Source organism: Triticum urartu, chromosome 1A, assembly GCF_056163025.1.
Source record: "Triticum urartu cultivar PI428250 chromosome 1A, HENAU_Tu73, whole genome shotgun sequence".
NCBI lineage: Eukaryota > Viridiplantae > Streptophyta > Magnoliopsida > Poales > Poaceae > Triticum > Triticum urartu.
Genome location: NC_141873.1, coordinates 12,543,035 through 12,570,799, shown reverse-complemented (window position 1 = coordinate 12,570,799; position 27,765 = coordinate 12,543,035). Strand labels below are relative to the sequence as shown.

Here is a 27,765-nt window from a genome sequence, read left to right as displayed (position 1 = left end):
CGACTTGCATGTCGATGAGTATGACAACCGGCAGGAGCCATAGGAGTTGTCTTTATTTTTTGTATGACCTGCGTGTCATTGAGAAACGCCATGTAAATTACTTTACTTTATTGCTAAACGCGTTAGCCATAGTAGTAGAAGTAATAGTTTGCGAGCAACTTCATGGAGACACAATGATGGAGATCATGATGATGGAGATCATGGTGTCATGCCGGTGACAAGATGATCATGGAGCCCCAAGATGGAGATCAAAGGAGCTATGTGATATTGGCCATATCATGTCACTGTTATTATTTGATTGCATGTGATGTTTATCATGTTTTTCATCTTGTTTTCTTAGAACGACGGTAGTAAATAAGATGATCCCTCATAATAATTTCAAGAAAGTGTTCCCCCTAACTGTGCACCGTTGCGACAGTTCGTTGTTTCGAAGCACCACGTGATGATCGGGTGTGATAGATTCTAACGTTCACATACAACGGGTGTAAGACAGATTTACACATGCAAAACACTTAGGTTGACTTGACGAGCCTAGCATGTGTACAGACATGGCCTCGGAATACAGAAGACCGAAAGGTCGAGCATGAGTCGTATAGAAGATACGATCAACATGAAGATGTTCACCGATGTTGACTAGTCCGTCTCACGTGATGATCAGACACGGCCTAGTTAACTCGGATCATGTTATACTTAGATGACTAGAAGAGGGATTTCTATCTAAGTGGGAGTTCATTATAATTTGATTAGATGAACTTAATTATTATGAACTTAGTATAAAATATTTACAATATGTCTTGTAGATCAAATGGCCAACGTAGTCCTCAACTTCAACGCGTTCCTAGAGAAAACCAAGCTGAAAGACGATGGCAGCAACTATACGGACTGGGTCCGGAACCTGAGGATCATCCTCATAGCTGCCAAGAAAGATTATGTCCTACAAGCACCGCTAGGTGATGCACCTGTTCTCCCTACGGAACAAGACGTTATAAACGCTTGGCAGGCACGTACCGATGACTACTCCCTTGTTCAGTGCGGCATGCTTTACAGCTTAGAGCCGGGGCTCCAAAAGCGTTTTGAGAGACACGGAGCATATGAGATGTTCGAAGAGCTGAAAATGGTTTTCCAAGCTCATGCCCGGGTCGAGAGATATGAAGTCTCCGACAAATTCTTCAGCTGTAAGATGGAGGAAAACAGTTCTGTCAGTGAGCACATACTCACTATGTCTGGGTTGCATAACCGCTTGACTCAGCTGGGAGTTAATCTCCCGGATGACGCGGTCATTGACAGAATCCTTCAGTCGCTTCCACCAAGCTATAAGAGCTTTGTGATGAACTTCAATATGCAGGGGATGGAAAAGACCATTCCTGAAGTATTTGCTATGCTGAAATCAACAGAGGTAGAAGTCAAGAAGGAACATCAAGTGTTGATGGTCAATAAAATCACTAAGTTCAAGAAGGGCAAGGGTAAAAAGAACTTCAAGAAGGACGGCAAGGGAGTTGCCGCGCCCGGCAAGCAAGCTGCCGGGAAGAAGCCAAAGAATGGACCCAAGCCCGAGACTGAGTGCTTTTATTGCAAGGAAAGTGGTCACTGGAAGCGGAACTGCCCCAAATACTTAGCGGACAAGAAGGCCGGCAAAACAAAAGGTATATGTGATATACATGTAATTGATGTGTATCTTACCAGTACTCGTAGTAGCTCCTGGTTATTTGATACCGGTGCAGTTGCTCACATTTGTAACTCAAAACAGAAGCTACGGAATAAGCGGAGACTGGCGAAGGACGAGGTGACGATGCGCGTCGGGAATGGTTCCAAGGTCGATGTGATCATCGTCGGCACGCTGCCTCTTCATTTACCTACGGGATTAGTTTTAAACCTCAATAATTGTTATTTAGTGCCAAGTTTGAGCATGAACATTGTATCAGGATCTCGTTTAATACGAGATGGCTACTCATTTAAATCCGAGAATAATGGTTGTTCTATTTATATGAGAGATATGTTTTATGGTCATGCTCCGATGGTGAATGGTTTATTCTTAATGAATCTCGAGCGTAATGCTACACATGTTCATAGTGTGAGTACCAAAAGATGCAAGGTTGATAATGATAGTCCCACGTACTTGTGGCACTGCCGCCTTGGTCACATAGGTGTCAAACGCATGAAGAAGCTCCATGCTGATGGACTTTTAGAGTCTCTTGATTACGAATCATTTGACACGTGCAAACCATGCCTCATGGGTAAAATGACCAAGACTCCGTTCTCAGGAACAATGGAGCGAGCAACCAACTTATTGGAAATCATACATACTGATGTGTGCGGTCCAATGAGTGTTGAGGCTCGCGGTGGCTATCGTTATGTTCTCACCCTCACTGATGACTTGAGTAGATATGGGTATGTCTACTTAATGAAACACAAGTCTGAGACCTTTGAAAGGTTCAAGGAATTTCAGAGTGAGGTTGAGAATCAATGTGACAGGAAAATCAAGTTCCTGCGATCAGATCGTGGAGGAGAATACTTGAGTCACGAGTTTGGCACACACTTAAGAAAATGTGGAGTAGTTTCACAACTCACGCCGCCTGGAACACCTCAGCGTAATGGTGTGTCCAAACGTCGTAATCGCACTCTATTAGATATGGTGCGATCTATGATGTCTCTTGCCGATTTACCGTTATATTTTTGGGGGTATGCTTTAGAGACTGCCGCATTCACTTTAAATAGGGCTCCGTCAAAATCCGTTGAGACAACACCCTTTGAATTATGGTTTGGGAAGAAACCTAAGCTGTCGTTTCTAAAAGTTTGGGGATGCGATGCTTATGTCAGGAAACTTCAACCTGAAAAGCTCGAACCCAAGTCAGAAAAATGCGTCTTCATAGGATACCCTAAAGAAACTATTGGGTATACCTTCTACCTCAGATCCGAAGGCAAGATCTTTGTTGCCAAGAATGGATCCTTTCTAGAGAAGGAGTTTCTCTCGAAAGAAGTAAGTGGGAGGAAAGTAGAACTTGATGAAGTATTACCTCTTGAACCGGAAAATGGCGCAACTCAAGAAAATGTTCCTGAGGTGCCTGCACCGACTAGAGAGGAAGTTAATGATGATGATCAAGATACTTCTGATCAAGCTCCTACTGAAATTCGAAGGTCCACAAGGACACGTTCCGCACCAGAGTGGTACGGCAACCCTGTCTTGGAAATCATGTTGTTAGACAACGGTGAACCTTCGAACTATGAAGAAGCGATGGCGGGCCCGGATTCCGACAAATGGCTAAAAGCCATGAAATCCGAGATAGGATCCATGTATGAAAACGAAGTATGGACTTTGACTGACTTGCCCGTTGAGCGGCGAGCCATAGAAAATAAATGGATCTTTAAGAAGAAGACAGACGCGGATGGTAATGTGACCATCTATAAAGCTCGGCTTGTCGCTAAGGGTTATCGACAAGTTCAAGGGGTTGACTACGATGAGACTTTCTCACCGGTAGCGAAGCTGAAGTCCGTCCGAATCATGTTAGCAATTGCCGCATTCTATGATTATAAAATATGGCAAATGGACGTCAAAACGGCATTCCTTAATGGTTTCCTTAAGGAAGAATTGTATATGATGCAGCCGGAAGGTTTTGTCGATCCTAAGAATGCTGACAAGGTGTGCAAGCTCCAACGCTCGATTTATGGGCTGGTGCAAGCATCTCGGAGTTGGAACATTCGCTTTGATGAGATGATCAAAACGTTTGGGTTTACACAGACTTATGGAGAAGCCTGTGTTTACAAGAAAGTGAGTGGGAGCTCTGTAGCATTTCTCATATTATATGTAGATGACATACTTTTGATGGGAAATGATATAGAACTCTTGGACAGCATCAAGGCCTACTTGAATAAGAGTTTTTCAATGAAGGACCTTGGAGAAGCTGCTTATATATTAGGCATCAAGATCTACAGAGATAGATCAAGACGCCTCATAGGTCTTTCACAAAGCACATACCTTGATAAGATATTGAAGAAATTCAATATGGATCATTCTAAGAAGGGGTTCTTGCCTGTGTTACAAGGTGTGAAATTGAGCTCGGCTCAATGTCCGACCACGGCAGAAGATATAGAAGAGATGAGTGTCATCCCCTATGCCTCAGCCATAGGTTCTATTATGTATGCCATGCTGTGTACCAGACCTGATGTAAACCTTGCCGTAAGTTTGATAGGAAGGTACCAAAGTAATCCCGGTAAGGGACACTGGACAGCGGTCAAGAATATCCTGAAGTACCTGAAAAGGATTAAGGAAATGTTTCTCGTTTATGGAGGTGACGAAGAGCTCGTCGTAAAGGGTTACGTCGACGCTAGTTTCGACACAGATTTGGATGACTCTAAGTCACAAACCGGATACGTGTATATTTTGAATGGTGGGGCAGTAAGCTGGTGCAGTTGCAAGCAGAGCGTCGTGGCGGGATCTACATGTGAAGCGGAGTACATGGCAGCCTCGGAGGCAGCGCATGAAGCAATTTGGGTGAAGGAGTTCGTCACCGACCTAGGAGTCATACCCAATGCGTCGGGGCCGATCAAGCTCTTCTGTGACAACACTGGAGCTATTTCTCTTGCCAAGGAGCCCAGGTTTCACAAGAAGACAAGGCACATCAAGCGTCGCTTCAACTCCATTCGTGAAAATGTTCAAGATGGAGACATAGATATTTGTAAAGTACACACGGACCTGAATGTAGCAGATCCGTTGACTAAACCTCTCCCTAGAGCAAAACATGATCCACACCAGAATTCCATGGGTGTTCGATTCATCACAATGTAACTAGATTATTGACTCTAGTGCAAGTGGGAGACTGTTGGAAATATGCCCTAGAGGCAATAATAAAAGCATTATTATTATATTTCCTTGTTCATGATAATTGTCTTTATTCATGCTATAATTGTATTATCCGGAAATCGTAATACATGTGTGAATAATAGACACCAACATGTCCCTAGTAAGCCTCTAGTTGACTAGCTCGTTGATCAACAGATAGTCATGGTTTCCTGACTATGGACATTGGATGTCATTGATAACGAGATCACATCATTAGGAGAATGATGTGATGGACAAGACCCAATCCTAAACATAGCATAAGATCGTACAGTTCGTTTGCTAGAGTTTTCCAATGTCAAGTATTTTTTCCTTAGACCATGAGATCGTGTAACTCCCGGATACCGTAGGAGTGTTTTGGGTGTGCCAAACGTCACAACGTAACTGGGTGACTATAAAGGTATACTACGGGTATCTCCGAAAGTGTCTGTTGGGTTGACACGGATCAAGACTGGGATTTGTCACTCCGTATGACGGAGAGGTATCACTGGGCCCACTCGGTAATGCATCATCATAATGAGCTCAAAGTGACCAAGTGTCTGGTCACGGGATCATGCATTACGGTACGAGTAAAGTGACTTGCCGGTAACGATATTGAACGAGGTATTGGGATACCGACGATCGGATCTCGGGCAAGTAACATACCGATTGACAAAGGGAATTGTATACGGGGTTGCTTGAATCCTTGACATCGTGGTTCATCCGATGAGATCATCGAGGAGCATGTGGGAGCCAACATGGGTATCCAGATCCCGCTGTTGGTTATTGACCGGAGAGCGATCTCGGTCATGTCTACATGTCTCCCGAACCCGTAGGGTCTACACACTTAAGGTTCGGTGACGCTAGGGTTGTAGGGATATGTATATGCAGTAACCCGAATGTTGTTCGGAGTCCCGGATGAGATCCCGGACGTCACGAGGTGTTCTGGAATGGTCCGGAGGTAAAGATTTATATATGGGAAGTCCTGTTTCGACCATCGGGACAAGTTTCGGGGTCATCGGTATTGTACCGGGACCACCGGAAGGGTCCCGGGGGTCCACCGGGTGGGGCCACCTGTCCCGGGGGGCCACATGGGCTGTAGGGGGTGCGCCTTGGCCTACATGGGCCAAGGGCACCAGCCCCAAGAGGCCCATGCGCCTAGGGTTTCAAGGAGGAAGAGTCCTAGGAGGGGAAGGCACCTCCTATGTGCCTTGGGGAGGAGGGATTCCTTCCCTTGGCCGCACCCCCTTGGAGATTAGATCTTCTAGGGCCGGCGCCCCCCCCCCCCCCTTGGCCCTCCTATATATAGTGGGGAGATGGAGGACTTTTTACCTTGATCTTTGGTGCCTCCCTCTCCCTCTCCAACACCTCCTCCTCCTCCATAGAGCTTGGCGAAGCCCTGCCGGAGTACTGCAGCTCCATCACCACCACGTCGTCGTGCTGCTGCTGGAGCCATCTTCCTCAACCTCTCCTTCCCCCTTGCTGGATCAAGAAGAAGGAGACGTCGTTGCTCCGTACGTGTGTTGAACACGGAGGTGCCGTCCGTTCGGTGCTAGGATCTTCGGTGATTCGAATCACGTCGAGTACGACTCCCTCATCCCCGTTCTTTGAACGCTTCCGCTCGCGATCTACAAGGTACGTAGATGCATCCAATCGCTCGTTGCTAGATGAACTCATAGATGGATCTTGGTGAAACCGTAGGAAAATTTTTGTTTTCTGCAACGTTCACCAACACCACCCCCCCCCCCCCCACCCCCCATCCCAAACGAGATTTAATTTTCATGAAGTAATAGTATGCCTTAGTCCCATGTACGCACGCATGCATACGCCCATCATCTCCACACATGCACAGCTCGGCTGCTCCATGATCCATCTCATCCCGAACAGGCTCACCACTGACTCGCGAAGAGCTCCACTTCAGGGCCATGCGTGCGTGCAGCCGGAGACAGAGCCGTGCGGGGAGAAACGACAACGCGGCCGAGCTTGCAAAGAAATTATTCTCTCTTTCTAATCTAATTGATCCGGCCAACTCCCCTTCACCCCTCTTTCGCGCCGCGCCCAGAGACGGTTGCACCCTGCCCATTTTGTGCTCCTACGCACAAGCATTTCCGTTTTTTGCGCTCCGAACATGATTCGTGGATGATGATGGACATTGAACCAATTTCAATTTCATGAGAGAGAGCTCCGCAAAACTACAATGACCAACATGATGCAACAACCCAAATCTCTTCTTCTTGATCTATTTCTTGCACCCTTAAACATTTCTGCTACTCAATAATGAAATGCCCCGCTGTGTGTGCGTTTATTTTTTTGACAAAGGGTGGTTGATCGATCATTCACAAAAATAAAAAGGGGTGGTTGATCGATCAATTTCTGGTCCATTCCAAGTATTTATTAGACAAGTGAGATGTTTGCCGCTCGACGGTCCTGCGTGCGTAGTAACCTTACGTACGTTTGTCTCCCTCTCTTCACTGTAATTTTCTCTTTCTCATCTCTGTTTTTTTCCACCGGATTTACTTCAAAATTATCTGAACCGTCTCAATTTTTATTCACTTATCTGTACATAATTAAAATGACGTAAGCTTTCCTTTCTACGAAGCAGAATTCGTCCAACCGTGCATATGTTACCCCTTCCTGAATGGAGAAAGTGATCGATCCATCATGTGATCTCATGTAGTGTAGTACTGAATGTATGTACTAAAAAAATGTACTCCCTCCGTTTATAAATATAAATAATTTTAGATATTTCAATATGAATTACATACGAATGTATGCAGACGTATTTTAGAGTGTAGATTCATCTATTTTGTTTCATATGTAGTTCATATTGAAATATCTAAAAGGGATTATATTTAGAAACGAGATGAGTATAATATAACTCTATGCAAGAAAGAAGCATGGCATGGTCATAGGAGCATATCACCCTTGGCTGGGAGGCGCTTGTAGAAGTTGAAGGGCGCCGACGGCTGCTTGCTCCGGAGGCGGGGGTGTCGGAGGAGGTACAGGCCGGCGAGGACGGCCACCACCCGAAATGGCGTCACATAGAGCACGATGGCGATGATGAAGGAGAGCGTGATGAACATAGCGGTGGCTCTAGGGTCGCGCCAGCTGAGCAAGGACTGGGCACGCTCCCCCTGCATGGCCAGGTCACCGACCACTGTTTGCACCCTGCCGGCGACACTCCTCAGCCGGTCGTACCTCATACGCACCACATCGCCCGGCTTGGACGTCGGGAACGTGTCGAACTCCTCGTCCAGCTCGTCCGGCTGCGCCAGCTCCGCGTGCGACAACACCGTGTCCATGTGCGGCGGGTTCCGCGGCCGCCGCCGGTAGTTCCACACCCCGATCAGGAATATGTACAGGAACACCGTCGACAAGATCAGCTCCGGGTAGCACACGAGGATGAGGAATAAGACGTGCACGAGGCTGGTGGTCAGCGGGTTCTTCCACTTGCAGATGTTGTCGAACCACTTGCCGGCCGCCAAGGCGCCGGAGAAGAGCGAGATGATGCGGTTGAAGTTGGCCTTGCTCCGGCGCAGGCTGAACATGTGCGAGTCCGCGTCCAGTATGTACTCCACCACCTCCCGCCGCAGCGGCGGCTCCGCTTTGCCCAATCGCGTCGCCACCATCTGCATCGCCAGGAACCGGAGGGAGTTGAGCTGCAGCACGGAGATGGGGCTCGTGTAGTGCATCTTGGGCAACAGCGGTCGCCCGTACTGTGCCAGCATGTTGGCCCATGCCGTGCAAGTGAACCGGACGGCCAAGTGGAGCTCCCCCGTTTTCTTAAGCCCACCCGGGGTCAGTGCCATGAGCGGGTAGTAGTGCGTGTACACCCGGTCTGACTCCAACGCCGAGAGGCGGACGCGCACCTTGCCGATCCTCTCGTCCTTGGCGTCGCCATGGCCGTCGAGATTTTTGTTGTTGAAGACGGCGACGGTGATGACGGTGCCAAGGTCAAACACCTCCCAGATGTACTGCTCGTTCCACGCGTGTGCCGCGGTACCGAGCAGCGTGCGTGTGCGCACCCACTTGGCGCCGTACTTGGCGACGCAGTAGGGGTTCTTGTTGCTGCCGAGGCTGCGTGCGCTGAGGATGCCCACCTCGAGCATGCCGATGGCGCTCTTCCGCAGCTTCTTCGCCGCCGGCTGCAGGTCGCTGGTGTAGTGCGTCGACTCGTCCACCACATGGTACGCCGTCTCTAGGCTCATCTTGAGGTGGATCTTGCTGGCGAACGTCTTGGAATGCTCACGGTGCTTGGTCCCCGTCGTGACATCCGCCGCCGCCTCGTCTACCGTCATCCCACGCGACAGGTTGAACCATTTTGACGCCACCGACTTGGCCAGGTCGTTGCGCGGCGCGTTTGCCGCCACGGGGATGATGATGCGGCCGATGGGCTCGTCTCTCCCGGCAGCAACCTTCTCCTCCACAGTCACCACCAGCGGGTCCTCGAACGGCTCACATGCCACGAACATGAACTCGTCGTTCCACACCGGGTTCGCCGGCGGCTGCCCCGCCCGTGTCCGGCGGATCTGGCCGCCCATCTGGATCTTGGCGATGATGGGCTTGACCGGCGGGTCCTTTGAATTCTCCGCGCCGATGAGGTCCTTCGCCCCGATGACACATACCTTGAGGTAGATGAGCTTGGGGGAGTAGTACACCTTGGAGCGCGTGTTAGTGAGCCCCGCGGTCGACAGCGGGTGCGCGCCCGAGTGGTACGCTTCTGGGAATGCTTCGTCGGCCTGGGTGCCGATCCAGACGGCGAGCATGATCTCGCCGAGGCTGTGGCCATGGTGGAACCTCTCCCCATGGGCATCAGAGAGGTTGTACCACTGCGGGGCCAGCGGGCTGTCGGGCGGGATGCACTCGGGGATGTCGGACACGTCCAGGACTACGCGGCCGACGAAGTCATCGTGGATCGTGTCCTTGTCCTTGACAATGACCTCCAGCTGGTTGGACTGAAGGTTGGCGAAGGAGAAGGCGAACGTCTGGCTCCACACGGGGTTGTGGTTCTTCACCAGGTGCTTGGTCACGCCTTTGAAGTTGCCCAGCTTCACCTCCACGTAAGGGTCCAGCGCGCCGGTGACGTCCATGGTGGGCAGGTCGCGCGCCTTCACCACGCTCACGTACAGGTACTTCATCGGCTCCACCATGTCATACGTGGACGCCATCTTCGTTGCCGCCATCGCCGCGCCGCGCGGGCCGAGCTTCGCGGGAAGGGGCGGCTTCGTTTCCACGAGATTGTACGCTGATCCAGGGGCCACCTGCGCCGGGGGCTTCGCCATGGCTACCGTCTGCGGTGGAGGTCGAGTGCTAGCTGCCTAGGCGGTGTAGGATGGCCGGGGTTTAGTATTACGGCCGGCCGGACATGCTTCTATGGCTTGCTAGGTAGTTCCGTTTGTGTGCACTGTTTTGAGCGCGTGTATCCTGATATATATAGAATTTAGAAGGTCCTTTTAGAAGGCCTTCAATGACCATAGATCGAATCTATCATATCTTTACAGTGCGACGACTAGTTATACCTACTTCTTTTTTTCTTAGGATCAATATCAGCAACACAGTTCATCCAACGATATAAACAAAATTCCAGCTATAGAACTATGACACAATCAATAAACAAAATGTTGTTATACACATTATCTTATATTTGTATGGTTGTTTAGCTGACTAGCTATTAATCCCAAAAAACAGATCAGACGATAGTATCCCATCCGTACTAGCACCAACTAACCCTAGATTTGGATCTACCGGATCGGGCGATGAGGGCATCGTTTTGAAGCAAGTGCTGGTTGGACGGGAAAAGCGGAAGAGGGGTGTCTCATCCACCGCAAGGCTGACGGCCGATCCTGGTGGCATGATGCTGCGGAGGATCGGCGACAGGCGCGTGTAGATGGATCTGTGCAAGATGGTGAAGTTGTCTGGCGTCGTGGTGGCTTCGACAACAGGCCAGGCAAGGTTGATGGGTAAGTTTCTGCTCTGGAGATGCACCGGTCGAAAATGCCGGCGGCAGCCTCTGAGAGTGTGTCACTCCGGTATGGGACCTAGTCCCGGTGTGTGGCTGGGCTCAGAGGCTGTTTTAGGCCCCAGGCAGCCATGGCCTTGGCCTGGGGCATGGTGGATTTGTTCTTTGTTAACTGTAGCATACTGTAGCAAAAATCTCACTGTAGCTTACTGTAGTTGCACTGCTTGCCTGGGACGTAGGCTGAACCTAGCTCCGCTACTGGCTGGGCTGGGGCATCCGACTTTAGATGTTAGTTTTTGGTGCGATATCCGTTTGATATTAGACCCGGATATTCGGGACACCTTCATCAATAAGATAGGAGTAGCAACAAGTGTTGCCTAGATAGTGGTTTTAGGCTGACTGATGTATTACTTTGTATGACCTTTGTGAATAATTAATAAAATGGCCACAGAGGCCGAGGGTCTATTCTCCTTTTCAAAAATAAAATAAAAAAAAGACTAGCCTGCATTCGATGTACGTACTACTCAATGTTCAAATGATGAAACTTTTGTTTTCCTCGTATCACATACTAGCACCAGCTAGCATGGATGCGTGAATGGCTAAGGCACGTCTACATATGCCCTAATTATTGCACATCTAAGTGACTCAATCAAGCATAAAAAGTATAAAATGTAAAAGGAAAACAGAAAAATATATATACCACAAGAATCTCCGCGTAAAATCAATGATATAGGATTTGGATGTACAATATTTATGATATATTTAGATGTGCTTTAGTAAAACTGGACGTTGTATTACTCAATGTTCAAACAATAGTATCCCATCGGTACGGACGTATGTCATCCCTCATCGATCCATCCATTCATTTCAATTTTATCATTATGAATCACGACGGGCATGCGACAACAAGTTTTTCTGATACTCATTTCATTGGACCATCCGATCATAAATTGTTGGAATGAACCAGAAATCGATCGACCAACCACATATGGTTGAAATGTTGTTTAGTACGTACAGTGGTACTCGATGACGACGCTGACGGGAGAGATTCATATCAAGTGGCTTTGACAGTAAGGCTAGCTGGCTTGTTACTCCTAGTAAATAAATCTGACTGTCGTGGCTCGATATGACCTATAGGAGAAGGACAGGTTAAACGCATATAGCCGGGCTCCTCAACCGTTCCCTATACGATCGAACAGACGACCTGATCAGTGATAGGTCATAAAATCACAATCTGATCAAGACTCCTCAAACTAGTACTATATTCCCGAGGTGACTGACACCCTTCATATGCACGTCATATTTGAGATGGATATGAGAAGGTTTGGTCACGTTCGCTGTTCGAACTGACGAGCAGTACCCACACAGACACACATCTGAACACAGTGGACAGGTGAGGATGAATTCATGCTGCCACTTTGGCACGGAGGTCTTCGATGATGAGTAGCAGTAGTATGCCAGTTTTATATATGTAGTAGTATTAACTTTTGTGTTGCATGGTATAGTATGAATTTAAGATATAAGGTTTCAGTAGACGCAAAATGAGACGCCACGGGGATGATGATGCGACCGATGGGCTCGTCTCTCCCGGCAGCGACATTCTCCTTCACCGTCACCACCAGCGGGTCCTCGAACGGCTCGCAGGCCACGAACATGAACTCGTCGTTCCACACCGGGTTTGCCGGTGGCTGCCCCGGTCGTGTCCAGCGGATCTGGCCGCCCATCTGGATCTTGGCGATGGTGGGCTTGACCGGCGGGTCCTTTGAATTCTCCGCGCCGATGAGGTCCCTCGCCGCGATGACAGAGACCTTGAGGTAGATAAACTTGGGGGATTAGTACACCTTGGAGCGCGTGTTCGTGGGCCCCTCCGTCGACAGTGGGTGCGCGCCCGAGTGGTACGCTTCTGGGAACGCTTTGTCGGCCTGGGTACTGTTGTTAGGAATATCTGAACAATTTTTCTACTCTTTTTTTGTCTGATGTAGATGGCCATATTTGAATAAAATTCTTTTGCTCGGAACAAATTCAAATCACACATTCCTATATTAGTACTGAGCATATACCGAAGCGACAATTTATACCTGGTGGCCTTCCAGAACAAGTACGGGCTGTTCTACTTCAAGGCAAGGGCAAGGAGGCGACGGCGCTCTCCTTCACGGGGGACTACGACCAGCTACCGAGAGAAGAATGCATGGGGGGCCAAAAATTTTTTAACCACTGCAACAAACTAGAACTTGTGGCCTTAAGACAAAACTATATTCATATTACCTATATTGATTGCAAACTACATATATGCTACAAAAAAGAACTAGACCAAACCATACATCTTGCGTCGAGAGTAGTTGTTCTCTTCTCCGTGTTGCGGACATATGTATAAACTTCTCCCTTAATTAATGAAATGGTAAATCTTTTACCGTGTTTCGAAAAAAAAATTTGGATACATATACGGCTGAGCCTTCAAACCTTAACTAGTCACTACCAAAGCATGGAGGTACTGCTACAAATCAGCTTTTCGTTCTCCCTTTTAGTCCTAATTCAAGTAACTAGCTGAACAATTATGTGCTGCCAACAACTAGATAAATCCTTAATGAGACCGAGTGAATAGGAGTGCTAATCAAACTCATACATACAAGGAACCAAAAGAACTAGACGAGCAGTGGCCAGCCGGCCGGTCGTTCATGCAGATGCATGCAACAACATTGGTGGCAACGGATTAGTGGCGAACGAAGCTCGGCCCCGTTCTCCTTCCTCCCTGCACGGCTCTGTCTCTGGCTGCGCGCGTGGCCCTGAAGTGGAGCTCTTCGCGAATCAGTGGTGAGCCTGTGCGGGATGAGATGGATCATGGAGCAGCCGACCTGTGCATGTGTGGAGATGATGGACGTATGCATGCGTGCGACTAAGGCATACTATTACTCCATGAAAATTAAATCTCGTTTGGGCGGGGGGGGGGGGGGGGGGGGGGGGGGGGCATGGCCCCCTCAGACTTCCACATATAGCTCCGCCGGTGGCCGCCCTCTCGTGGTCACGCCACGGGATGACCGACGAGGCCTGGGAGGAGAGCAAAGACGCCAAGGCCCTCAAGACAGAACCGCTGAGCGTCCCCGGCCCTGGCGGCAAGCCCAAGACCATCGACATGGCGGCGGAGGGCTCTCACTCATCTGCCCTATCCTGCAGAGCACGCGGTGCTCGCCCGACTACTGAACGCCGACGCGCAGGCCGGCCACACCATCTCTCTGGTTGCTCAATAAAATAAAATAAACTAAAATAGCTCCGTTGTCCATCGTGAACTCGATCCATTGCTGTCTGTCCTTGTGATGTGTGAGTTGCTCGAATAAAATCAAGTTTAATCTTCAGTCCCATTTGATTTCTCAATTTGGGCTCAATCTGCCTCTTCTTCTCCTCCTCTGTTCCTGTTGCCGATCCTGACCTCATTTGTGATGGATCTGATCTGTACTAGGAATCCAAACATAATAATAAAAAAAGCTTAATTAAGTCATCAATTTCATTTGTGATGGATCTGATCCATAATAGGAATCCATTTTTGCGCTTTATTCTCACTGGTTGCTACTTGTACCAAAACTATATACTGCTCAACCTTTTTCTTATGGTAATCAACATTTTTAATACGCGATTGGGAGCTATCAAAAATATAAAGTGCACAAACATTTTCAATTTGATTTGGAGAAAATCAATTTTTTTTGTACACAACCTTTTGAAAATGATTGTGAGTTGGTAATAAAAATGATTTTTCAATTTTTTGATTTTGAGAAATAAAAAAAAGAATAAAGTTGTGTTAGATAGTGCTGTCGGTGCACCCATCTTCAACCACGCGATTTCCATGTCTCTATGGCTATAAGAGGGTGCAGTTTAATTGTTGATTGCGGTTTACATGAAGCTTGTTGGGGGGAAGTCTCGGATAGTGGAGGCCGAGCGCCGGCTACAAGTAAAAGCTCTACTCGACACCACAAAACCAACACTTCGTCCACTTGACTTGGGCTGCTTTATGTTTTAAGCAAACTCATGTACAAATTAATTTATTTTTCTTTGCAAGCCCCTCCTTAAATATTCCTACATGTACTTTAAATCCTGCCATATACTTGACCTACAACCAGAGCGAAAAAAATACCTTGTCGCTCAAAACAAAATGATTTTTAGAAACGCATGAATATATTTCATTCTCACAAACATTTTTTTAATCTATAAATATTCTTTACTTACCCTAATAACTTTTTTATACATTGTTCACATTTTTCAAATTCATCATTTCATTTTTCTAGAATAAATTATACACATTCTTTTTATATTAAATAAAATAAATGGTACAACTTTTTTTTATTACACAAACATTCTTTTTACCTTGTATAAACATTTTACAAAAAATTTACATACTGTTTTCTGAAACGCATGAACATTTCAAATACACGATTTACATTTTCCTTCTAATACATGTCTTCAACAAAATTTTAAATACGTGAACAACATTTTTCCAAATATACATTGCATATCTTTTTATGGTAATGAACAGTGTTTATAAAACTACACGAACATTGTTTTACATTGCATAAACATTTTTTAAAAATCAGTACATAATATACATTTTTAAACAATACGAACATTTTTTAATGTCACAATTTTTTAAAATGCAAGATTATTTCTTTAAAACGTTATGTCCATTTTTTAATTATACGAAACATAATTTTTAACATTGTATACACATTTTTCAAAGATTCACGATGATTTTCATGTCCATTGTGTATACGAAATAATTTTCAAAAATTAGCCATTTTGTATCTAAGAGAGCCATCCACTTCTTTCCTCCACGGGAGTAATAGTCCACCTTTCCGGCAATCACTGGCAACCACCTCTCTGAAATCCATCCTAATTTTACTATGCACGCATTCTGCCCCCACACTCATCTAGTTGAGTTCTCGAAGGACATCCGGGCAGCTCCACTTCACTAGATTTTGCAGAGTCCGGATCGCCGTCGCCCCCTATGAGACCGTGGCAATTCCATCTTAATATTTTCATGGAAGTGCAAACTCCACCAATCCAACTTGTTGGAAGGCCTACCGATTTCACCACAACTACCGGCTAGATCACAAATTTACCGTGAAAAAACAAACTCTTGGAAAAAAAATTAGGCAAAATTGTTAAGCATTTTAGCTTGTGAAAAAAAGAAAAATTGAACACCAAACGTTACCCTGAAATGTCACTTGAATTTGCTTTTTTATGAAACACTGCTGCTCCGTTTCACATGAAAATTGTCAAGCATGCGTGCAACATAACAAGAACATCCACAAAAAAGTCAGAATTTTTTTAAAACACTTATTATTATTTTTATTACTGTTCAACATGAGCATGTGCTCTCGGGAGCCAAATGCCTCCCCCCATATCGGAAATCTACTATTAAAGGGGAGTCTACTGTTGTTGTCATCATCATTCTAATGGTTTGAGCAACTCTAGCCGATCGCCTAAAAATTAGAGAATTAAACAGCCAAGTATCGTTTAGTGGGGAAAGTGATATTAAAGTGCTATTTTGTGCGCGAGCACAGATACACACGTTATCGGTACCCTTCGTTTCTCTCGGGTAGCCAAAGCTCGTATTTATATTAATGAACAATTTCGGTGGCCCACATCTGACCAGAAGGCACCGCAACGCCGGTGGCCTCGGCAAAAAAACACTGTTCTGACCTGTGGACGAAACTATTTCACCGAATAAACTGTGTGTGCAAAAATTTCACCCGGCTGACCCTTTCGTGTAGCGCCGACATCTAGGCGCTGCACTCTACGGAGCAGCGCCTAACTAACACGCATTGCACACCTGGCCAGCGTGGCAAGCCTGGCCCCACCCTTGGTCGAGCAGCGCCCAGGAGACAGGCGCTACACTACCATGTGCAGCGCCTAGACGATAGGCGCTGCATATTGACTTAAGCCACCGCGGGCCGGCCATCAACATTGGTGAGTCCATTGGTGAATACTTCTAGCTAGTCCATTGGTGAGTGCAGTTCCTTGCAAGAAGATGAAAACATCATTAGACGTTTTGCACCAATGCAGTAGTACGTCGAGCATTCCGCGACAAAAATAAGGCAGTGTACTGGCTCAACAAATTTGTGATGTAAAATATAATGGAAATCACATAACAGAGGATTTGGTGTTGTGATAATTATCAAATTTGTTTGGAGAAAATAGTCATTTGGCAGTTGCTACTTGTAGACTGCGTTAATTTTTATCCCCGAAGAGGAGAGGATGATGCAGCACAGTAGAGTAAGTATTTCCCTCAGTTAAGAAACCAAAGTTATCAATCCAGTAGGAGAATCAAGCAACACCACGTAAACAGCACCTGCACACACAACGTACACCCTCACACCCAACGCAAACGAGAGGTTGTCAATCTCTCGGCGGTCAAGAAACGAGATTAAATGATACATGATAGATTGATAAATAAATAAAAGATAAAAAAGTGCGGCAAGTATTTTTGGCATTTTTGTATAAGTAAACAAGATAGATCTTATAATAAAAGTAGACCCGGGGGTCGTAGGATTCACTACTGGTACCTCTCTCAAGAAAATATCATACGGTGGATAAACAAATTATTGTTGAGCAATTGATAGAAAAGCAAATAAGTATGACGCTATCCAAGGGAATGATCATGATATAGGCATCACATCCAAATCAAGTAGACCGACTCCTGTCTGCATCTACTATTATTACTTCACACATCGACCGCTATCCAGCATCCATTTAGTGCATTAAGTTCATAAGAACGAAGTAATGCATTAAGAACGATGACATGATGTAGTCAAGATAAAAGCATATAAGCATTCATCCGAACTTGTTATCCTTAATGGAAACAATACATGCGTATCAACTCCCCTTCTGTCACTAGGACTGAACACCGCAAGATCGAACCCATTACCGAGCACCTCTTCCCATTGCAAGAAGATACAATCTAGTTGGTCAAACCAAACCAAAACTTTGGAGAAGAAATACAAGGCTATACTAAATCATGCATAAAAGAGATCAGCAAAGAACTCAAATAAAACAAGGGTAGATCTGATCATAAACTCACAATTTATCGGATCTCAACAAACACATCGCACAAAGTCATTACATCGGATGGATCTCCATGAAGAACATGGAGACCATTGTATTGAGAATCACGAGAGAGAGAGAGAGAGAGAGAGAGAGAGAGATCTACTACCCACGGACCTGTAGGTCTGTGGTGAAGTACTCACGCATCATCGGAGAGGCGGCATGGATGATGTAGAGCTCCTCCGCAATGAGTTCCCCCTCCGGCAGAGTACCGAAAAAGGCCTCCAGGTGGGATCTCGCGAGAACAGATGCTTGTGGCGGCGGAAAAAGTGTTTCCACTCCTCCTTTAGGGTTTCTGAAATATTTGGGAATTTATAGAAGTGGAAGTAGGACAAATGGCGCAGGGAGGCGCCCACACAACACTGGGGCGCGGTGTGGTGTTGTGTGGGGCCCTCCAGCATGATCTTCCTTGGCCTCCAAGTTCCTGGTGATCCTTATCTTCAATAAAAAATCCTCAAAAAGTTTCGGGACGATTCGATCTTATCTGATATTGATTTCCTGCGAAACAAAAACAGGGCAGAAAACAGGAACTGGCACATGGCACTAAATTAATAGATTAGTCCCCAAAAGTAATATAAAAGTGTATAAAATGATAGTAAAAACATCAAAGAATAATAATATCATAGCATGGAACAAGCAAAAATAATAGATACGTCGGAGACGTATCAACAGTCCAAACTCCAAATGGAAAAATGCCCCTACATAAGATGTAACAGTTTATTTCTATCAATAATATGCCATCAATTTGACAGTTTACTCTATGTTAATGAACACTAACGACCCAGATTGGCATCTCACGAACTTCGGTTAAGTTTTGTGTGATTGAAGATTTTAAGTTTTGGGTGAGATATCGACTTGAGGAGAATAAGAAGTGACAAGACCCTAAGCTTGGGGATGCCCAAGGCACCCTAAGGTAAAATTCAAAGAATACCCAAGCAACTAAGCTTGGGGATGCCCCTGAAGGCATCCCCTCTTTCATCTTCAACATTATCGGTAACCTTACTTGAAGCTATATTTTTATTCGTCACATGGTATGTGTTTTGCTTGGAGTGTCAACTTCCTTTATTTGTATTTACTTGCTACTGTTTATTTTCTTGTTTTTACCTTTTTTAAATAAAAATATTAAGTATAGCCTTTATCATGCTCAATTTGCAAGTATATAAGTTGTTCTTTCAAAACAGAAAGTTTTCCGTTCTTGCATGAATTCTCTAGAAACTTCAAAATGTTGAAATTTTGACACAATAAGCTATGATAAATTTTCCACACTGTGGTAAATTTTCAGAATTTTTTGAGTTAAATAAGTATGGATCGTACTTCATCCTTTACAGACTGTTCTATTTAGACGGACTCGCACATGTTCAGCCTGCGCCGGAGCAAGGCCAGCTTCAACCGCATCGTCATCTCGCTCTTCTCTTCTCGGGCGCCTTGGCGGCCGGCAAGTGGTGGCTCCACAACATCTAGCTGCAAGTGTAAGAACACGCTGACCAGCAGCCTCGTCCACGTCTTGTTCCTCATCCTCGTCTGCTACCCGGCCGGAGCTCATCTTGTCGACCATGTTCCTGTACCTATTCCTGATCGATCGGGGTGTGGAACTACCGGCGGCGGCCGCACATGGACACGGCGCTGTCGCACACGGAGGAAGCGCGGCTGGACGAGATGGACAAGGAGTTCGACACGTTCCCAACGTCCAAGCCGGGTGATGTGGTGCGTATGAGGTATGACCGGGCGCAGGGTCGGTCTTGAGATTTTGAGGGCCCGGGACGAAACTAAAACTCGGGAGCCCTTATATATAGAAACTGTAACAATGATAATGGATATGAGATTTATAACAAGTGCACTTTCGCTCGTATAGTTATCCCTACAACTTGAACTATGACGTTTGACGAGGGTGATCCTCTTGTGAGATCCACAAGTGTTGGCCCATAACGAGTTGTCATAATTCCGGCACAGTGTGCTTTGATATGGTATTTCCATTGTCCCGATTTATTAGTCATCCTCGGGTTTTAAGCCTATTTTGACCTTACATTTGACTAATAAACTATGTGTTATATATCACAAATATAGATCATTGGCAACATTCTTCAAATACTAACCCAATGATAGACTTTTGGCATATAACTCGTATATTTGTGAGTAAAATTTCTAATCAACTTCAGGCTCAATTTTTTAGGGATCTAATAAATTTAAACAGAGGAAGTTTGCAGTGTCATGTAGAGCAGCCGGCGTGTTGTATTTGGATTCTAATTAATATACACAAATATAGAATGGTACAAATAGATACTTAGATAAACCCAAGAAGAATATTTTATAGGTTCAATGACGCTAGATATGCATGTCCATGCCAAAGTAAATTAGTTAGTTAGCCATATAAGTGAGAAGCAATAATAAGATGTACCTAAAATGGGTTGGATCAGCGCCGGTGATTGGACGACGGGCGCTCGACGATGACGCAAAGTGAGATTGGTGCCTGGCTCCGGCGGGAGGCGGGAGGCGGGAGGCGGGAGGCTATCTGCATTGGCTTCCAGCGATCATGGCCCAGAATAGGCATCTCCTCGGCCTTGATCAACCCATCCATTCAGTGATCGTTGCCGGCGAGAGAAACAGGAAGAGCGAGATTGGATCGGGGCTTGGAAATATGGAATACGATCTCAATTTTGAATGGAGACTGGAGACATGGAATACATCTGTACAGGACGGCGTACTAGTTGGGGAATAGCCACGATAGAATCAGAAAAGCTGCGTTTCTTTCTTTGAGAATCAGGAAAGTTGGGTCTGCATACGTGATTAGCATGCGAGATCGAAGGAAATTAAGTTGTTTTTTTAGGAAACGAAGGAAATTAAGCTGCGTCTGCGGCTCTGCACGATTCGTGCGAAACTGGCCTGCCTCACTGGGCAAGGGCTCGTGGACTACGTGCGAGGGGCCACCGCTATGTTCATCACGCTCTCCTTCATCATCGCCATCGTGCTCTACGTGACGCCATTTCGGGTGGTGGCCGTCCTCGCCGGCCTGTACCTGCTCCGGCACCCCCGGCTCCGGAGCAAGCAGCCGTCGGCGCCCTTCAACTTCTACAAGCGCCTCCCAGCCAAGGGTGACATGCTCCTATGACCATGCCATTGTTTTTCTTGCATGAAGTTTACAATTGTATTAGTATATACGTTCACTACTACACTACTCCATGAGATCACGCGGTGGATATCAATCACTTTCTGCCTTAATATAAGGAAGAGGGAACATATGTAAGATTGGATGAAACATTCTGACCGGCAGGAAAGGGAAGCTTATGTCATTTTTAGGTGCTCTCTCAGATCTATATCACTTGTCGCTCAAACGTATGTATCTAGACGTATTTTAATTCAAGGTACATCCATTTGAACGTCAAGTAATATGGATCGAAGGGAGTAACATAGATAAGTCAAAAACAAAGATGGTGGGAGAAAAAATAAATAAAAATGAAGACAGAGAGAGGGGAACGTACGCAAGATTGTATGAAACGTTATATGTAACAGAAAGGAGAACCTTACAATCTACTCCCTCCGTTCCTAAATAAAAGTCTTTATAGAGATTTCACTACAAACTACATACGGATGTATATACACATATTTTAGAGTGTAGATTCACTTATTTTGCTTCGTATCTAGTCCGTAGTGAAATATCTAAAAAGACTTATATTTAGAAACGGAGGGAGTATTGTGGTAGTAATGTAGAGAAGGAATGCCAAGGTGAAGTATATATACTACTCACTCCATCTAAAAATACTTTATCCATTTCTCCGACAAATATTTTCGAACGAGATGGAATATTTGTCTTCCTATCTCACACCAGCAGTAAGCAAGGTAGCATGCATATCTAGGTAGAGTACGTACGTAGGTGGTTGCAGTGCGTGGTAGACCATCCCCTCGTCGATGGATCCTCACTTTGAATTATGAATCATGGATGGCCATCGTCTTCTTCGTTACTACGCAGGCAGGATCGTCGAGCGGCATCCATCTCGCTCGTCACATAAATACTTGGAATGAACCAGAAATTGATCGATCAACCCACCCATTGTCCAAAGTCGAAACACACACCCACACACAGTTGGGCATTGCATTTGTAGACAAGGCGGATGTGTAAGAAAGCTACTTACAGCAGGTGGCGGCCTCTGGCCTTTCCCCTCGCGGGTCGCTCCGACGCGGAGCGGGGCGGCGCTGCGGGGTGCTCCCAGGCGGCGGCGGTGCTCTCCGGCGTGGTGGCGGGGGATCTTCTGGGCGGCGGGGCGGCGCGGCGATGCGATCTGGCGGCGCTCGCTCGGCCCAGATCTAGGCCCGGGCCCCATCTGGGTCTGGGCGGGCCGGCGGTGGGGAGGGTCATCGGTGTGGCTTCCGGGAGGCAGGGGAGCGGCGATGGGCGGGTGGATGCTGGCGGCGCTGGTGCCACCCTGCTGCAGCGTGGCCGGCGGGGCTTTACGAGCCCAAATCAGGCCTGGCCAGGCCAGGGGTGGCCTGGTATGCCCTGCTGTTGCGTCTGGACGGCGACCGCGACGGTGCCGGAGACTCGGGCCTCCCGCACGACGGCGGTGGAGGTAGTTCCCTCCCGCGTGGCTCCGGTGCTGCTGCTCCTGTCGCCTCGTGCGTCTCTCTCCATCCTCTTGGCCTCGTGGTGGTGATGTCGATGAGGCGGCGTGGGTGGCGTCAAGACCGCGGTGGCGCATGCTGGTGGGCGGCGAGGTGGCTGGTTGGCTTCGGCCTGGTTGGGCGGTGGGGCTTGGAGTGCGGGAGAAATCCCTTGCCGACTCTCTTCCGGCTCCGATGCGGTGACACCTGCGGTTGCCACCATCCCTTCTTGGAGGGTGTCGGATGTATCCACCCCCCACTTTCTTTCGCGTGCCGGGGGAAACCCTAGGACACGTCCGGGCAGCAGCATCGTCGACGTCGCATCCCTTGCTGGAGGTGATGCTTGGTAAGCGGCGGGTCGGAGCCTGGGTCTGTGGTGGGTCAATTTCGGAGGGCGCAGCGGTGGCGGGTCATCTGTACTTTGTCGAGCTGCCGTTGTTGGCATTTCTTTTTTCTTCTTTGTTCTTTCTCTTTCCTTTGGGCTTGTTGTGCTTCTCGCCCGAGCACTCTTATGTATCGGTGTTGGTTGGTTTGTAATACAAACCGGGAGGAAACCCTTTTTCGGTAAAAGAGGTGACGCGTCCATTTCAAGTGTTGCATTTAGTTGCTTCCAGGACGAGTTTTAAGGTGGATTTGAGGCAGCGCCAAGTAGCCGTGTCTCCATTGTGAACGGTCCAAGAAATCTCTCTCTGGCAGTAACTAGTGGCAAACCATCTGTAGGATGGGACCTCCGTATGTTGCAAAACCTTAGCCATGAGCTTACTTACCATGGCCTTATTGTGTGCCCTCAAGTCTCTTATCCCCAAACCCCCAACGTTCTGTGATAGTGTGACCGTATCCCAGGCCACGAGGCAGTGTCCACCATTAGCTTTGTCCTTGCCTTGCCATAGGAATCCCCTAAGAATCTTTTCTAGCTTCTTGAGTGACTCCTCTGGCCATAAAAAAGCATCCCATGTAATAATTCGGCATCGCTGACAGAACGGAGTTGATCAAGGTAAGTCGGCCTCCCCATGCATGACAGGAAGGAGTGGCGATCCACCCGGACGATCACAGGCATGAGAGAGCCATGGGTAATCTTGTGTATTAATTGAAAGCGGGAGGCCTAGATACAGCCTCAGTCGGCCGGGAAGGAGGAAAGAAGCACGCGTTGCCCTCGCTCTGCCTGCCGGGCCACGCCCACGCATGCATGAATACTCGAGGAGAGAGGAGAGAGGGGTTTCGTGGCTGTGGATCCGATCCACCTGCATCGAATCCAACCTTGTACTAGCTACGACCCGGGCTCCTCCTCCGCTAGCCCATGTCAGATTGCACGTGGTCGTTTTGTACGACGGCCGGACTCCTCCTCCGCTAGCCATGTCAGACTCCGAGTCGCTCGCGGTCGCGGCACAGGAGCTTCATCATATTCATATCAGTACATATACCCCGGCGAGGAAGGGGTGATGAAGCAAGAATTCAACCCATCAATATTCGATCGGGACAGCAGGGGGAGGGAGCGAGCGATGGCGTGGAAGCGCTACCACAGCTCCTCGATGCATCCTCCTTCCATCCCCGCTCGCCGTCGTCCCGAATCTAGCCCCGACGACGCCCTCCCTCCTCCATGGGTCCTACTCGACGACCGCGCATACCTCGCCTGCGAATCCAACCACACCACGGCCGTCTCCCGCACAAGGCACGGCGACCAGATCCAAGCCACCTTCTTCCTCGCCGACCCGCCGCTCGTCTCCCACTTCGCCGTCTCCTGCGCCGCCGAGCTTGGCTGCGAGCCCAGGATCCTCTACACGGAGGCCAACCTCGTCCTCCTCGTCTCGGTGCCCGGCGACCCCCGCAACGCCATCGACCCCCGGAAGAACGACTTCTACGTCTACGACGCCGGCCCTCCCAAGGCCACACTGACGCTGCTTCCGCACCCCCCGCCCGACTTGTTCCCCTTCCCTCGGGACAGATGCTACTACTTCCATGACCACCAGGTAGGACTCCTGCGCCACCGCAGGAACTCCGACGACGGCGGCGGGGGCTTTTATCTTGGCCAGCACCGTCCCAGAGCCTATGACGCCTACATCGTCGCCGCGCTCTGTACACGGCTAACCTTCCCGGAGACGTTAGGCCTTTACACCTACGTCTCCGACACCGAGGCGTGGAGCAGCAAACCAGCCTCATTCCCAGACGGCGGCAAACTGCCCCGAGCCGCCCTTCGATGTGACAAGGTTATCACCATCGGAGGAGAAGCCGGCACCATGGCCTGGGTCGATCTCATGCGGGGTATCATCCTATGTGATGTGCTCCCACTCGACGACGACGCCAAGACGCTTCGCTACATCCCTCTGCCGGACCCCATCCGGCCAGACGACGACACCATCGACGAATCTGGAGGCATGTACCGGGACGTCGCTGTCGTCGGCAGCCGCATCAAGTATGCTGAGGTGAAGATGCACGTCAGGCCGGGCTCGGCCGGCCCGAAAGGCTCCTTCACCATCGATGGCTGGACCGCCGTCGTATGGAGCAGGCCGGCCAATTCCTTCAAGGAGTCGACCACCTGGCGCAAGGACCATGAGGTCCACGCTCACGAGGTCTCTTTCGTTGACGGCAAAAACAAAACGGCGCCAGGCTTTGAGTTGCTCCCGGCTGTGGTGGATCACCAAGGCAACCCGCAGCCGACCTTGGTGGGGATCCACGTTGGCCATCCCAAGCTCAGCCTGAGCGTCGGTGACAACACCCTTTACTTGATGGCCAAGCTCAACCGCTGGTACGACAAAGCATGGGTCATCGCTGTCGACATGAAGAACAAGAGGCTGCGGGGAGTGGCCGAGTTTGGTGGAGCACCAAGGTGCATGGCGTTTCTCCATGCCTATAGGCAAAGCAGGATCTCGGAGCATCTCAATGTCTCCCAACCCAAGGTAAAAATAAATCACTACTTGCCTTTATCTGTTCTACCATCACCTGCCTGCATCGCGTGCCTAGTTGTAGGTATTCAACCATCATCATGTGCGTGCATTGCATGCCTAGCTAGTTGTTGTCTGGTTTAAGATAGTGCTGCCCAGCGGAATGCTGGTACGTAGAATATATGATGTTTCTTATTTTGTTTTGTGTGTGTTGGCACTGCCAAAGCGTTGGATTTTGTTTAATAACTAGTTTAACACGCGTATGTTCCAACTTGATGTGAGTGATCCAAACCAAACCTGTACATGTCTTGAAACAGCAATCTAACCCCCCCCCCCCCCCCCCCCCCCCCCGAGTTCATGTAAGACGGTTTGAACTCCCAAAACGTCTTACATTTAGAAATAGAGGGTGTAGCAATTAGTTGTGATTGAAGCAACCAACAACCAATCTATAACCTGGGAATGGATTTTTTGCTCGTCAGGTACAAAGAGTCACCTGAAACGACCAGGGATGCCACTGCCACACGGAAGCTCTCACAAGAAGCCAGAGATCCCTCCGCATCATGTGATGCATCACTGTCCCAGTGGACAAAACCCCAGGGCGACATGGCCCACATTTCCCGCACAGACTACTGATGATGAGGATTATGATGATGAACGGACAAGGATGGCAGACGACATGGACTTGGAATAACTTAACTTATGGTACCTAGCTAGCTTTTGTGTGCCGGCTGTCTCTTTTTACGTACCTCTTTAGTTAGTCAGTACTCAGGATGGATGAATTGAAAACATTCCAAACTTTGCTCCTTCAATTCGGTCTTGTGCTGTTTAGCTGTTCTGTTTGTGGCCAGGCCACTCTGTCGTGTAGGTGCTGATTTATTTATTTTTAAGATAAGAGGATTGATTTCCAATTTCTTGTCCGTTGAATGATCCTGTTTTGTGCTGGATGTTTTGAGATGGAATGCAGTCCTGCCTGTAAAACCTCAACCTTGTTGTTCCATTGATTCATCATGGAGGAATAAGGAGCTCTTTTTTTGGGGCAATAAGGACTTCTTTGATTTGTAGGATTCTCAAAATGCAGGAATAGGAAAATACCACTAGTAATAATAGTTGTATATGGAAAGGAAAGTAAAATTTCTTCCATCGCAAGCTTTCTTGTTGGTCTTAGAGATGTTACTGTTGTAGAGATGCACTCATCGGTTGATGTTTCTTTTTTGTGTTGGCACTGCCAAACTGTTGGATTTTTTTTTAGTTTAACGTGCATATGTCCCCAACACTACGTTATTCAAACCTGTACATGTCTTCAAACAACAATCTATTACTGTAGTTTTTTGAACCAATAAACCAATCTATAACCTGGGAATGGTTTTTTGCTTGACAGGTACAAAGAGTCACCTGAAACGACCAGGGATGCTACTGCTACATGGAATCTCTCACAAGAAGCCTGAGATCTCTCTGCATCACTGTCCCAGTGTGGACAAAACCCAAGGGCGATGCGACCCATGTTTTTCGGACAAAGTATTGATGATGATGATGATGATGATGATGATGAATGGTCAAGGCCAGGAGACGGCATGTAGTTGGGATATAACTTAACTTATGGTAGGTAGCTAGCTCTTGTGTTGCAGGACAGTGCCCAGTCAGGATGAATGACAACAATTCAAATTTTTCTCTGATGCCTTTGATTTGATCTTCTGTTTAGTTGTTCTGTTTGTGGCTGGGCACTCTGTTCTCTAGGTGTTGTTTTAAGATGATTGGTTTCCAATTTTCTTGTCTGTCGAATGTTCTGTCTTGTCCTGGATGATTTGAGATGGAATAGAACCCTGCCTGTAAAACCTCAACCTTGTTGTTCAATGGAAGGATAAGAAGGAGATGGACTTCCTTTGACTGGTAAGCTGATTTTGTACAAACACACATCACAAGCTTGCTGCATCTCTTTTGGATTTTACAGTGTCTTTCATCGATCACAAGCACATTGCATATGAGATTTTACAGTGCTTGATATTCAGATTGCCTAGCTTTAGTTAAAAGCATAGGACAGTCATCACCTTAGTGAAATTTTCTAGTATATCAAGCCATGCTAGGGCTTTCATTGAAATTTGAAGAATAAGATTTAGCTGCATTACTATGAGCCCTGCTGTTAAAAACTTAAAACTCCCTAGGAAAATTGCTGATATTAGTTTGAATGTGTCTGGTGGAAGCCAAAAAACTCGCTAAGTGGCACCTCATCTCCCAATGCCCAGATCTGTTACGAATATCTATGGATGCTGCAGCCCGGGCCAAGGTCTGATCATGGTGGAGGTGACATCTCCTGCTGTGATCGTGGTGACCACCTGGGCAGCCACCTGAAGCGCCAAATGCATATGCTTCAAGTGGAGAGCTAATTTGCATGGTCATTTGGCTTACATGGTCATTGAGAATATTTAACATACTTC

At 47.5% G+C, this 27,765-nt stretch overlaps 3 protein-coding genes across 4 annotated transcripts; 2 read left to right on the top strand and 1 right to left on the bottom strand.

Annotated features, from left to right (window-relative positions):
• Positions 1–7,626: 7,626 nt before the first annotated feature.
• Positions 7,627–10,125, bottom strand: LOC125542369 (multiple C2 domain and transmembrane region protein 6). The gene has a single exon (XM_048705389.2). The coding sequence runs from the start codon at positions 10,093–10,095 to the stop codon at positions 7,720–7,722; it is 2,376 nt and encodes a 791-aa protein (XP_048561346.2). The 5' UTR covers positions 10,096–10,125; the 3' UTR covers positions 7,627–7,719.
• A 9,347-nt stretch (positions 10,126–19,472) lies between these two features.
• On the top strand, positions 19,473–20,967 carry LOC147988365 (FT-interacting protein 7-like). The gene is made up of 2 exons (XM_087534654.1): positions 19,473–19,565; positions 20,686–20,967. Exons 1-2 carry the CDS (start codon positions 19,473–19,475, stop codon positions 20,965–20,967), a joined length of 375 nt encoding a protein of 124 aa, XP_087390780.1.
• A 2,926-nt stretch (positions 20,968–23,893) lies between these two features.
• Positions 23,894–26,024, top strand: LOC147988364 (uncharacterized). Of its 2 annotated transcripts, XM_087539271.1 has the most exons (3): positions 23,894–25,348; position 25,739; positions 25,813–26,024. In XM_087539271.1, exons 1-3 carry the CDS (start codon positions 23,894–23,896, stop codon positions 26,022–26,024), a joined length of 1,668 nt encoding a protein of 555 aa, XP_087395397.1. The 2 variants fall into 2 exon arrangements, with proteins under 2 accessions (XP_087395397.1, XP_087395400.1); XM_087539274.1 differs by lacking the exon at position 25,739 and having other exon boundaries at positions 23,954–25,341; positions 25,811–26,024.
• The last annotated feature ends 1,741 nt before the right edge of the window (positions 26,025–27,765 follow it).